The sequence below is a fragment of the Microplitis mediator genome, chromosome 2 (genome assembly GCF_029852145.1).
Source record: "Microplitis mediator isolate UGA2020A chromosome 2, iyMicMedi2.1, whole genome shotgun sequence".
NCBI classification, from domain to species: domain Eukaryota; kingdom Metazoa; phylum Arthropoda; class Insecta; order Hymenoptera; family Braconidae; genus Microplitis; species Microplitis mediator.
The window spans coordinates 14399538-14413987 of record NC_079970.1 but is presented as its reverse complement, the minus strand read 5'-3'; the positions used below and the strand labels follow the sequence as shown (position 1 = coordinate 14413987).

The following is a 14450-nucleotide window of genomic DNA, read 5'->3' as shown; positions in this document are numbered from 1 at the left end:
CCTAAAACATGCAAACCTCTCAATAAGACAATTTATAGATAAATTGAGAAAAATATAGATAGCCCGAACTGGGAATCGAACCCAGACCAATTCGGTAACGCGCCGAGTGCTCTACCAGTTGAGCTATCCGGCCCTATACTATATTCCGTTCAATTTGATCTATAACTTATTGAGCCACACCGTCCTTCTTACGGTATATATATATATATGTAATAGAACCAAGTTTTGAGAACACGATTGCGCCTAGAATCCTTATCGGATCCTAATGAAATTTTTTACACTTATTCTATGGGTGATTACCACAGTTATGTTCGAAGATGGGGTAAATCGTTCGATTAGTTTAGAAGATATGGCTGTTTCAAATTCCCACGATTTTAAAAAAAAAAAAAATTTTATCCACTTTTAAGTTCATATAACTTTAAAACTAAAACTCATAGATAATTTCCGTAAAAAGTATTTGAGAGCTTGTCTAATAAGCTTTAATTTATAACCTTAAACTTGATGTTTTGACCATTTCTTCAAGTAATTTGAGAGCCTTGAAAATTTTAATAGAATCAAAAAATGTTGAAAATATGGTTTTCATTCAACATCATTTATGCATTTCCCATTATAATCAAATTTCGTCAGTTGTATTTTATTGTGCACAAAATAACCTGTAAATTTCACAGCTATTTTATATTTTAAAAGTATTTCTTTTATTACTTATGATGTATCAAATGTACCTCTACGACGTATGATTATGACTGGTCTTGTCATTACGATAGCACCTACAGTTCTTATCGGATCTTAATGAAATTTTTCACACTTATTCTATAGGCGATTATCTTGATCAAGTTTAAAGATGGGCTGAATCGTTCGAATAGTTGTGAAGTTATGGCTGTTTGAAATTTCCACGAGTTTTCGAAAAAATCAGTTTTTATTCACTGTTGAAGTTCATATAACATTAAAACTAAAATTGATAGACAATTCCAGTAAAAAGTATTTGAAAGCTTGTCTAATAAGCTTTAATTAAAGACCTTAAGCTTAATGTTTTGACCATTTCTTCCAATAAGTTGATAGCCTTAAAAATTTTAATGGAATCAAAAAATGTTGAAAATATGGTTTTCATTTCACATAACTTATGCATTTCCCATTATAATACAATTTTGTCAGTTGTATTATAGTGTGAACAAAATAACCTGTAAATTTCACTGCTGTTTTATATTTTAAAAGTATTTTTTTTATTATTTATGCTGTTTCAATCGTACCTGTACGTCCTATAATTATAACTGATCTTGCCATCGTAATAGTAATTACAATTATGATCTCATACTAATTAAAATTTCTATACTTTGTTTACGTGAAGGTTAGTTTAGTACATTACCTATATAATGTTTTGTCAAATCAACTATCTGAAGTTCTCTATCGAAAATAGTCGTTGTCTTTTTTTACTCTCACTCTTAGAAAACGAGCATAATTTCATATCATGACTATACACTAACATGTATCACAAGATATGTATGTATGAAACTTTTTATATAGATTAATTGGAAAATCTACCTTCCATTTCGGCTGCCGAATGGCCTTTTATTTATTATTAAATCGGAAAAATTCTGTTGACTTTTGACTTTAAATGGCCTTGGATTAATTATATTAATAAATAATTCACTTTTAATAGCGACCTGAAATATTTTGTCTTACCATTTAAATATAGTGGAAACCTAAACATGCAAACCTTCTCAATAAGACAATTTATAGATAAATTGAGGAAAATATAGATAGCCCGAACTGGGAATCAAACCCAAACCAATTCGGTATCGCGCCGAGTGCTCTACCAGTTGAGCTATCCGGCACTATACTATATTCCGTTCAATTTGATCTATAACTTATTGAGCCACACCGTCCATCGTACGGTTATACACCATTTTTATATAGTGGAAACCTAAACATATGAACCTTCTCAATAAGACAATTTATAGATAAATTCAGAAAAATATAGATAGCCCGAACTGAGAATCGAACCTAGACCATGTCGGGATCGCAGCGAATGCTCTACCAGTTGAGATATCCGGTACTATACTATCTTCCGTTCAATTTGATTTAAAATTGTCTATAAGGCTATCTATATTTTTCTAAGTTTATCTATAAATTGTCTTATTGAGAAGGTTAATTGTAAGTTTAGGTTTCACTATATTTAAAAATTGGGAATTTTCTTCCGAAAAAATCAATCCTTGCCCCTAATACACTTTACGGTTGTTTTTGTCCAATTTTATTCATTTTCTGAGCTTTTAAAAACAATCCAAAAAAAACTTCAGCGCAGTCATAAAAAATAAGCCAAATTTGGAAATGTTTGTATTTTCAATCGAAAAAAAAAAAAAAAATATAAAGGAAATTCGGCACTAAATGGGAATAGCGGAGTTAAATACTGACTTGGTTGAAGTTTTTTTTGAGACAAAAAAATTGAGAATCGAAGGTTTCGGACTTCGGAAAAATAACGGTTTTATTGGAAAAACTGAAATATTTCATATATCGTGACTTCTGAAAAATTGTTTGTATTTTTCTCTAAAAACTACATTTAAAAACACAAATTTTGAAAAAAAAAAGTGCCGAAAGATTGATTTTTGAGAAAGTTATAGCAATTTAAAAAAAAAGAGCGGTTTTTTTTTTTAAATTCGTAACTTTTTTTGGGTTGGGTAAAAAAATGTGAAAAAATTCAGAAAAATGTCTTTGGTAGGATAAACAATGATAAAAAAGTTTCAGCGAAATCGAAGGAGGTCGGGTCAAAACCTCGGTGATTTAGCATGGAATGCCCCATATGTATTAGGGTGAGCCAAAGAAACCAAACTATCGAATTTATGTCTTAAGTAGGATCTATGTACCGAGAAAAAAATTCTTCCATTGGGTAAAATTTTTAGCTCAATTTTAAAAGGTGTTGGCAGCCATTTGAAATTTCCCATTTAAATAACATGCAAAAAAATTTTTTTTGATTAAAAATAATATAACTTTTAAACCGTGTGAGATAAAAATTTAGCTCTGGAATATTCTTGCAGGGCATTAAATTTCCTAACAAAAAGTCCAAGGAGTCAAATTTTTTAAACTTTATATTTCGTATACTTACAGGCCATGAAACTCTTAAGTACTCAGAATCATGCAAATTTATAGCTTTATTATTAAAAATATCAATAGTACGAGAAAATTCTTAAACTAAAATTTGATGAAGCAAGTAAAAATGCAGTTTACATACTAGGCTCGTAAAACAAATGAAGATTTGCTATAAATTATTATCGGTACTGATTTTTTATTTCCGTGTTCTTTCGAAAATTTTACATTAACGATTGTTTTATGAACTAGAGTCTCTATATATTTGTTATGCATTTTTGTCTGTATAGGCCATCCAAAAACGAAAATTTTGAAAAAAAAACATTGAATTTCGACCATTATTACGAAAGTTATGATCAAAAAACCATAAAAAGAGCGGTTTTTTTAAATTCGATATGTTTTGAACCATTAATTAGAGAAATCTCAAAATTTACCAGGAAGCCTTTTTTGAGGGGTACTAAAAAATACCAAAAACTTAAGAAAATCGGAAAAATCAATTTTTGAAACCGTCCGATTTAGCGTGGCATGCCCCTTATAGATAAATTTTTTTTAAGTTATATTTTCATGAAAAAATAATATAATGGCCAAAAAAAAACATTTAATAAATGAAAATTAAATTATTAATTTAACAAACCATATACTGCAAAGATATCTTGAATTTTCATATGTATAATTCAATTTATTTCAGAAACAACAGATTTTACAGCTTTGGCTTACAGGACCTTTTTTGTAGCAAATTCGATCTCCTACAAATTTGTCATATGCCTTTTTTCGGTAACTACAATATTTTCTACGAAAAATTTGAAAAATATGCAAAAATCGATACAAATCGACTCTTACATTTTTTAACTCTGGCCCCGTTCCTGTCACATAAATCTTACTGTAGGAACTTTCGAAGTATCAAGGTTCCCCTACAACTTCTGCCTATGGACAGTAAAAAAACGTGAAATGCAGCTGAGCTATAGATAATTAAAAAAAAAACCTCTACTTTACATGCTAAATGAATGAGAAAATTTCAAATTCAATTAGCGAGTTCTTAAAATTAAAATTAAGGGCTCTAATTTTGTGGAAATTTTTTTTTTTAGGTCTAGAACAATATTCCGTCAATGGAGCAAAAAAAAAAATAGTCGTTTCAAATGAGCCACCCTAATATATATATATATATATATGCCTCCAAAACAAATTCAATATATATGTATATAATTCATATCTGATATATATATTTTCATAGACACTAGATTTTTTTTGAATTTTTATGTTTTGAAAATAAAAAAAAAAAAATGTTTCAAACAATAGATAACTAAAGAACGAAAAAAATTTACATGATGCATATTCAAATATCGTGGAATGGTGCCTTGAATTAATATGCATAGGATGACATTACTGGACCATAGAAACGTTTCACAAGGTTCAGACTACCTAGCGTACACATTCCCACTCTTAATTCTAACTGCGGTTGTTTGTAGCCTCCAGATGATTGTGCATTATTCAGACATTTGATTTGACATAACAATAACAATGAAAAATAAAAAAAAAGAACACCAATACAAAACAATAGAAAGTGATTGCACAGTAGCTAGAGGCTACTATAAATGACACACTTTTAAATAAAAAAAATCCATTTTATCCAGGATGAAATCACTTGTGCTGATGGCCAGACAACGTTATTGGTCCTTCACCATTGATCACTGTCTCTCGTGAGTTACCCCGACAGTGCGATAAAATCATACTCATACAGGCGTATAAAAAGTGCACACGATAGTCATGCCAATCGAATCAATTGATCATTGAGCTGCAAAAAAATCCGTTTTCCAACTTACCAAGGATGACGAGCTTGACCGTTCTTCCAGAGAGTAGCTCTTCATGGTCATTCTCAATAGTGCACTTCCATATACCATCATCCTCTAGTCTCGCGCTGTCAATGTGAAGTGCAGCTGTTGAGGAATCCCCAATGTACCTATGACCTGTTCCGCTCATCTCTGTTCTAGTGTCTATTGTAATCATGTCCACTGGTAAATCATTGTGTAGCCATTTTGCTGGTCGCATTCGGTAATTTCTGGAAGACACTCTGCTATTATCATAAAAAATATTAATGTTGAAAGTAAAAAAAGAAAGAATGAATATTAGAAACCGAAGCAAGACGCAATCTTGACCTACACTTCAACTATTAATTTAAAAAAAAAATGAATTGATTGACTAATCCTGTGGGCCAATTATGAAATCCCACTGTCATGAGCTTTTCGAGCTTTAACCCTTTCCCGGTTAACCTTGAATCCTTCCTCTTGATTTGTAGAGAAGGGGGAGAAAAAATAGTAGAAGGGGACGCATGCATTCACTAATACGATTGAACCGATACTCACACAGCCTTACTAAGAACTGTGATTGGTTTTATGCCCACACAGCTCACACCGAGACTCCAAACCGGGAAAGGGTTAAAATATTGTTCAACATGTTTTCAAGCTTTGAAAACTCGAACATATTTTTTATACTACCCGCATTGAAATTGCGAGTTTAGCTAGTCGAAATCAGTCAATGTCAGACTAATGTAGATTAGCGAGTTGAACTGAATCAATTTCTTCTCTAAGGATAAAAATGTCTCCTTCCAACCTGCAAAATTAGTTTCAGACTTAATTTGAGTGCTGTCAATATGGCGTTTGTGTGTTCTGTGTGTGTAAATAGTCAAAATCTTCTAAACAGATTGATCAATCGAGATCGGACTTATTGTAGTCAAACTAGTTTATCAAAACTTAAATTTTGTAGAAATTTGAGACGAAATGATCAATTCAATTTTGCTCTGTTCCATAAATAAATCTTTTACTTTACTTCGAAAAAATTTTGAAATTCATAGTCCGATGAGATAAAAATTTTATAAAATTATTTATCTTAACAATCTATTTGGATTCATTTTAAAGATTTCCCCAGTTTCGTTTTTTCAAAAAAATTCAAGTTTTCATGTATTATTTTTCTAATATTAATTAATTATAAGTTCTTATCCTCTGCTTAAAAAATCCGATAGATTCTTATAGCTGTAGGTATACGGCCTACATGTAGTATATACAACGATAGCATTTCTCATGGAACTCGTTTATTCTTATAAAATCTCTATGGGAAATCATAAGAATCAACTGGATTCTACACGAAAAGATTAGAACCCGACTGGTTACTGTTCTGCACCTAACTCAGTACGGTGCTGGAAAAAAATGCTCGATTGTAGTGCAGCACCACAATCGACAATTTTTTTCTAGCACACTGAGAGACATATTTATTACATAGGAATAAAATTTATTTGTATTTAGTAAAACACGTATTTTGGTCATGCGCAAATAAAATGTTTACTAAATACGAATAAAAATTTTATTAAAATCCCGTTTCAAATTTTATTAATATTTAATACGTGTTTATTAGTATCGACTACGTGTTTATTTCTATACTAAATGAATTAATAACGAGAATAGTTAATAAATGGATATGTGAAATCTACAAATTCATTGTATTTCATAGCCCTCGCGGACTTGGAATCACTGTAAAATCATGGTGAAATCCCAGTGAGATTATAGTAAAAACATTGTGAAACCATGGTGAAATTACGGTAAAATCACTGTAATTTTGTGCCATTCGGTCACTGTAGTTTTATGATTATCTCACAGTGGTATTGCTGTGAGTTTAGTGTGGTACCGCAGCCAATTCACAGTGAATTCACAGTGAATTTACAGTGACCTTACAGGAAATACACAGTGAATTTCCAGTGAACGTACAATAAATTCACAGTGAATATACAGTGAATATACAGTGACTTGACCGTGAATTTTTGGTAAAGTCACAGTAAATATACAGTAAATTGGCAGTGAATTTTCTGTGAATTCACAGTGAATATGCAGTGGATTTCCTGTGAATTTCTGAATATTTTATTCGTAAACTTTAAAATTGGAAATATTAATAAAAATAAGAATAACAAGATTAATATTAATATTAATATTAATAAAAATAATAATAATAATAATAATAATAAAAATAATAATAATAATAACGAGCCATTTGCAGTCACTACGTGAAATTCCAAGATTTCGGACTCTTACAGAAGAGTTATTCTGAGTTGATAGAACTCTCAGTAGAAAATTTGTGCAGCTGTCAAAAGAGTCATTTAGAGTTTTATAGAAAAATAATTGATTTCCTTAACACGTATTTTTCTTTGTATTTTGACAAAAATTGTTCAAGAAAACATTAATGTCATAGTGTAATACAAGATACCCCTGCACACAAAAAAAGGAATTCTTGGGTCAAGAAGAAAATCGTTTCCAAAAATAAATTCTTAAATTAAAATATCCTCTTTTCTTGTTTGAAAAAATTTTCTCTTGGTAAAAAATTTTTTTTTTTTTAATTAGAGTATATAAAGCTCTTCAATAAAGAAATTCAATTTTGATTTAAAAATATAAATTTTTGCTTTAAATGTTTTTAGTTTCTCCGAAAAAGAAAACAACTTGGTTGGCTCAAGAAAATTTAGCTCTTGGTTTTAGAAGATACCAACTCATTCTAAAAACATCGTTCTCTCAAATGTAGTCGATATCGATTCATTTCGATACATCGAGTTTTTAAACGGAGGCACATTTAACTTACTCCAAGTAAAAATTAATTTATTTAAAGATTTGATAACATTTAGTTCAAAATAAATGTAGACTTTATCTGAAAACAATTAATTTTAGATTAAAAAAATAAAAAACTCATTTTAAAACTAAATTATACATTAACGTAAAATAAAAAATACTTTTATTTTAAAATACAATAATTAAGTTCAATTTTAAATTAATGGTTTTTATTAAAAATTCTATTTTCAGAGTATATACAATTAATCATCAAAATATATTTTGATTCTTTATTACAATAAAAAAATTTTTTTTTTGTTACAAAAATAAATGAAAGGTTAGGTTATTTATCCTGGCTTCATTGACAGCATCAACTGCATGATATATACCACACTAAAAAGGAAACAATTTTATATAAATTTAGGATCAGAAATGATAACAAACGTGACTATCTGATATGATTAAAAACAGCATAAATAATAATTAACTTACTTTTTTGTGATTGAAACGACACCATTTAACTTAACGTGAATCAGGAAAAAACACCAGATATAATGACTAATAACTACAATAACTCACATTTTTACCGGACACTTCAATTCAAAACAATTTATGTATATGAATTAGTTAATTGTATAATTAATAAACTAATACTATTAGAATATTGGTGTGTAATATATAATTGCACATATACGGCGCCAGCGCTGAACAGACTCGTTTCATTTTTTTGGGATCTTCGGGCGTCTACGTGTATACACAAAGTAGTGTCCGAAGTAGAGAAGCTGCATAGACCCGAGTGCTCCTGTTATCCGAATGCTGCTATGGAAAAAAACCAAGAGCTTGATTTTCTTGACTTGAATTTTTTTTATTTTTGTTTCAAGCAATAGCCACTAGTTGGTTTAAGAAATCTGACTCCTTACGTAGAGAAGTTAAATTTCATAGAATAAAATATTCAATATACATGAATGAAGAAATTCAAAATATTAATTCAAAAAACAATTTACTTTCTTAAAATATTTTTTCTTTTTGAACTAAAATCATATATTTTTAACTTAAAACTTTAACCCATTTGGGTCGAAAAAATAACTTTTTGAATCAAAATAATCAAAATTAAGAGAAAATTTTCTTCAACCAAGATTTATTCCATTTTCCTAAATATTCTCTTGACTCAAGATAATTCTCTTTGAACCAAGATAACCTTTCGATCAGTGTGTATTACTATCAAAAATGGATTATCATCTCTCTGCTAACATTCAGCGAGTAACGCATTCCATAAATGCTTCAAGATCGGAATTTATAACTTCTAAAATAAGTATCTTACCAGGGACACTACAAAAGGTGGGCGCGATCTAGTGGTGAGCACTGAACTACTTCCGCTGCTGCTGCCTAGCATCATAACTTTTAAGTCAATAATCATTAGGATTAAATATATATTCATTAATCTCGAACAAATATATATATATATATATATATATTTATATTTATTCTAAACGGATATATTTTTTTGTGTCTAAGTAATATTTATTAGAGTTGATATAATAATATGTTGCTTTAATATTTGGGGTTGTTGGCACTGTAAAATAATTTAGTTGTCTATTAAATAAATATTTTCTTAACTTAACCAAATGATTTTATTATCTTAGAGAGAGAATTATGAATGTCAACCAAATATAGTCTATTAAATCATTTATTAAAAATGAGAAAATAGATCATGTCAACGTAATAAAATTTAGTTGTCCCAAATCATTCTATTAAACATTTCCCATGATAGGTGAACCCTTTCACTCCTCCGTCCATCTTACGGTTTTAAATAAATTAATATTTTTTATCATTAAAATTTAATCTTTATTCATCATAGAATATGACTCAACTAAAATATCACTTAGCGAAGGCCATATAATATGGAATAACACCATAAAAGATTGCCAAATCCTGACCAGGCAGGCAATTTCCCATGATAGGTGAACCCTTTCACTCCTCCGGCCATCTTATGGTTTTAAATAAATTAATATTTTTTATCATTGAAATTTAATCTTTATTCATGATTTGAAATTTAAAAGTTTAATAGAATTTAAGAAAACCAATTTAGTTGCCGAATTGGAATTTTTTTTGTGTATTAAAACTTCCTGTAGAAAATTTGTGCAGCTGTGAAAAGTGTTATTTGGAGTTTTTTATATTTATTAAAATGTAAAAAAAATATTAATGTTATTTTTTTTTAACAGTTGATTATTTATGATTTTTAAATTTAAAAAAAATTAAAAATAGTATGAGTGTTTAAACACATGAGTGGAATTATCAAAAAAATTTTATAAATTTGATAAAAAAAAAAAAATGTTTTTAATTACTTCTTTAGATTCCACCAGATAATTTATTATCTAACATGTTTAAGCCACAATTATATTTATACTTTAATATATGTATAAATAATTACCAGCCGTAACAAGTAATTAAAGTATCAATTATCGTCGGCATTATAAATTCGTCTCTTGACACTTAAACTTCTAGCAACAAATTATTTTGCACACGGCAACGTAATCCGCCAAAAATTTTAATAAATATAAAAAACTCCAAATAACACTTTTCACAGCTGCACAAATTTTCTACAGGAAGTTTTAATACACGAAAAAAATTCCTCTTCGGCAATTAAATTGGTTTTGTTAAATTCTATTAAACGAAAATTGATTTAGGACAACTTAATTTCATTACGTTGTTATGATCTATTTTCTCATTTTTAATAAATGATTTAATAGACTATATTTGGTTGACATTAATAATTCTCTCTCTAAGATAATAAAATCATTGGGTTAAGTTAAGAAAATATTTATTTAATAGACAACTAAATTATTTTACAGTGCCAACAACCCCAAATATTAAAGCAACATATTATTATATCAACTCTAATAAATATTACTTAGACACAAAAAAATATATCCGTTTAGAATAAATATAAATATATATATATATATATATATATATAAATATATACATATACATATATATATATATATATATATATATATATATATATATATATATATATATATATATATATAAATATATACATATACATATATATATATATATATATATATATATATATATATATATATATATATATATATTTGTTCGAGATTAATGAATATATATTTAATCCTAATGATTATTGACTTAAAAGTTATGATGCTAGGCAGCAGCAGCGGAAGTAGTTCAGTGCTCACCACTAGATCGCGCCCACCTTTTGTAGTGTCCCTGGTAAGATACTTATTTTAGAAGTTATAAATTCTGATCTTGAAGCATTTATGGAATGCGTTACTCGCTGAATGTTAGCAGAGAGATGATAATCCATTTTTGATAGTAATACAGGGGTATCTTGTATTACACTATGACATTAATGTTTTCTTGAACAATTTTTGTCAAAATACAAAGAAAAATACGTGTTAAGGAAATCAATTATTTTTCTAAAAAACTCTAAATGACTCTTTTGACAGCTGCACAAATTTTCTACTGAGAGTTCTATCAACTCAGAATAACTCTTCTGTAAGAGTCCGAAATCTTGGAATTACTCTGACTTTATACGTCAAATTAAAAGTTATTCCGAGTTTATAAGACTTTTTCAAACTTCGAAGAATGCTTGAACAATTTTTTTTCTGATAATTTAAAATCACCATAAAACTATAGTCAAACCACCATAAATTTACTGTGGAATCATGGTGAAATCACCATAAATTTACTGTGGTATCATGGTGAAATCACCACAAATTTACGGTGGAATCATGGTGAAATCACCACAAATTTACGGTGGAATCATGGTGAAATCACCATCAATTTACTGTGAAATCGTGGTGAAATCGCCATAAATTTACTGTAAAATCATGGTGAAATCACCATTAATTCACTGTAAACTCGCAGTGAAACCACAGTGAAATCACAGTGAAATCACTGTAAAATCATAGTGAAATCACCATAGTTTACTGTGAAATCATAGTGAAATCACCATAGTTTACTGTGAAATCATGGTGAAATCACCATAAATTTACTGTAGAATCATGGTGAAATCACCATAAATTTATTGTGAAATCATGGTGAAATCACCATTAATTCACTGTAAACTCGCAGTGAAATCACAGTGAAAACACTACTAAATCACAATGACAAAATGGCACAAAATCACTGTGAATTCACTATGAATTCACCGTAAACACACCGTAAACTCACGGTGAAAGTGAATTCACTGTGATTTCACTGTGATTTCACAGTGATTCCAAGTCCGCGAGGGAGATGAATTAAAATTGAAAAATGTTTTTACAGATAAATTTATTTATTAGCAATATATAATATTAAAATATTAAAAGTTATCTTTACATTTAAAGTAAAAAGTGTTAACTAGGTTAGAATCCCGATAAAAAAAGATTTTGTCTAATCATATCTGATTATACATAATCATATATAAAGTTATATATAATCATGCATGATTATATATGAGGTTATATATAATTATATATAATTATACGTGACCCCATTCATAATTAGATCTGATCATACTTGGCTGTTATAAGCCCATATATAAGTCTATATATGATCAGATCTGATTATATATGAGTCTATGTATAATTAGATATAATCATACCTGGCTATTATGACCCCATGTATAATCATATACAAGTCTATATATTATTAGATCTGATCAGACATGACTGATACAAACCCATATATAATCTGATATAGGCCTATATATAATTAGATCTGATCAGACATGACTGATATAAACTTATATGTAGTGATATATGTCTATGTATGATTAAATCTGCTCAGATTTTATTGATATGAAACCTATAAATATTTAATTATGTTTATAGTTCCACTGAAATATATATAGATATATTAAATAATATAACAATTTTTTAATATCAATGTTATTAAATTTTTATTTTGACAACTATCAATCAAACTTAAATCCTCAATACTTGAAAAATATTCAAAGGTTTCGGCAGCAATTTGAAATTATAAATCGATATCGATTGATATACGAATATTTATAAGTTTATAGATAAATAGATTTGATTATATGTATCTAATGAATTCTATTGTATGTTATGTACAAAACCAAATTCATCATTAGGTGCATTATTTACGTAGGATGTATCAATTTGATTATTTGAGTTAAGTAATGCCATAAACGTTTCTTAATTGTAAGATCTCGGAGTGATGCGGATTTTATTTGACTCCGAATTCACTCGGGTCCGGAGTTTTAACATTTAAATTAATTTATATTAAATTGTTAAACAGCGTGTATGTGCGAGTGTCTGTGGATGTGTGTGCGTCCGTGAGTGCACGTGCGAGTGTGCAAATGTGTACGTGTGTGTGTTCGGGTGTGTGCGTTTATGCGAATGTGTTCGTGTGTGTTTTCAGGTGTGTGCGTGTGTTTGATCTGATGTGTGCGTTTGTGCGAATATTTTCGGGTGTGTGCGTATGTGTGCGAATATGTGCGTGTGTATGTGTGCGTGCGTGTGTTCGGGTGTGTGCGTATGTGTGTTTGGATGTGCGCGTGTGTTCGGGTGTGTGTGCGAATCTTTGCGTGTGTATGTGTGTGCGTGCGTGTGTGCACGTGAGTGTGTTCGGGTGTGCGTATGTGTGTTCGGGTGTGCGTACGTGTGTTCGGGTGTGTGCGAATGTGTGCGTATCGGTTGATCAGTACTGTAATACGCGAATTTTTATTTCGATTTTACTTAGTGGAGTTATATTTTTTTAATATTATTTTAATACTCCCCTCCGGAGTGAATGTCACTCCGGAAGGATTAAATTAATAAAAAATTATTCACTCCGCGAAAACTCCCCTACGGAGTGAATTTCACTCCGAGGGGAGTGATTAATTAAAAATTCATTCACTCCGCATTCACTCCGGATTTAATCCGCATTCACACCGCGAATTTTTCAAAGTCCCTGACGGTTTTGAATCACCCTGGAAACACCCTGGAATCACGGTGGATCCACGGTGGTTACACGGTGGGTTTTTTCCATTTTATCACCGTGATTCCACGGTGGGTACACGGTGTACCCACCCTGGTTCCATGGTGGTTACACGGTGTACCCACCGTGATTCCACGTACACCGCGTAATCACCGTGAATACACCGTGATTCCAGCGTGTTTCCACTCCCAGGATGTTTCCAGGGTGATTCAAAACCGCCAGGGGTGTATTAAACGTATATGTTTCACAAACGTTTTTTTTTTCTAAATTAACAGCAGTCAAATTTGACACTTTCATACGAATGAAAGATGGTCGTCATAAAACTAAGCTTGCGGAGATTTTAGTAAGCACATATTTGTATCTAACGAAATTTTATTAAATACTAATGAAATTTTATTTTTGATAAAACTCTTATTTATCTCTCTGCAATCGAATTTATTATTATAAAATAAAATTCATACTTATATGTAATTTAAATTTATTAATATGTAGTAATTTTTTAGAAAAAATTCTGATACGTGTTTTTATTCCTGGCGAATAAATTTGTCTCTCAGTGTAGTTGACAATTTATTATTAGGTGATAGATTTTATACCTTCCTGTTTTAATTTTTATACTCAAACCTATAGCAATGTGTAATGTAAGTTGTAATATCTGAATGAAATCAAATAATTGAAACATATTGGATGAATAATACAAAAAATCTCAGAATTCCCAGTAAACACATTGACGTAAATTTGACGTCAGAGTGACGTTACGCTATGTCATCATTTACGTAAGGTATAAGTCACGAATGAGTCAGGTGTGACTCATTATTTCCCACTTTT

General features: G+C 29.7%; 1 protein-coding gene across 5 annotated transcripts in view; it reads right to left on the bottom strand.

The window, feature by feature from the left end:
• LOC130662889 (hemicentin-2) overlaps positions 1-14450 on the bottom strand; it is a 491796-nt gene that overhangs the window by 168773 nt on the left and 308573 nt on the right. For 3 of the 5 annotated variants that reach the window (XM_057461843.1, XM_057461839.1, XM_057461840.1), the window contains one exon: positions 4899-5149. In XM_057461843.1, the coding sequence (XP_057317826.1) occupies positions 4899-5149 (251 nt within the window). The remainder of the gene's footprint in view (positions 1-4898; positions 5150-14450) is intronic. The other 2 variants (XM_057461842.1, XM_057461841.1) reach the window with 2 other exon arrangements.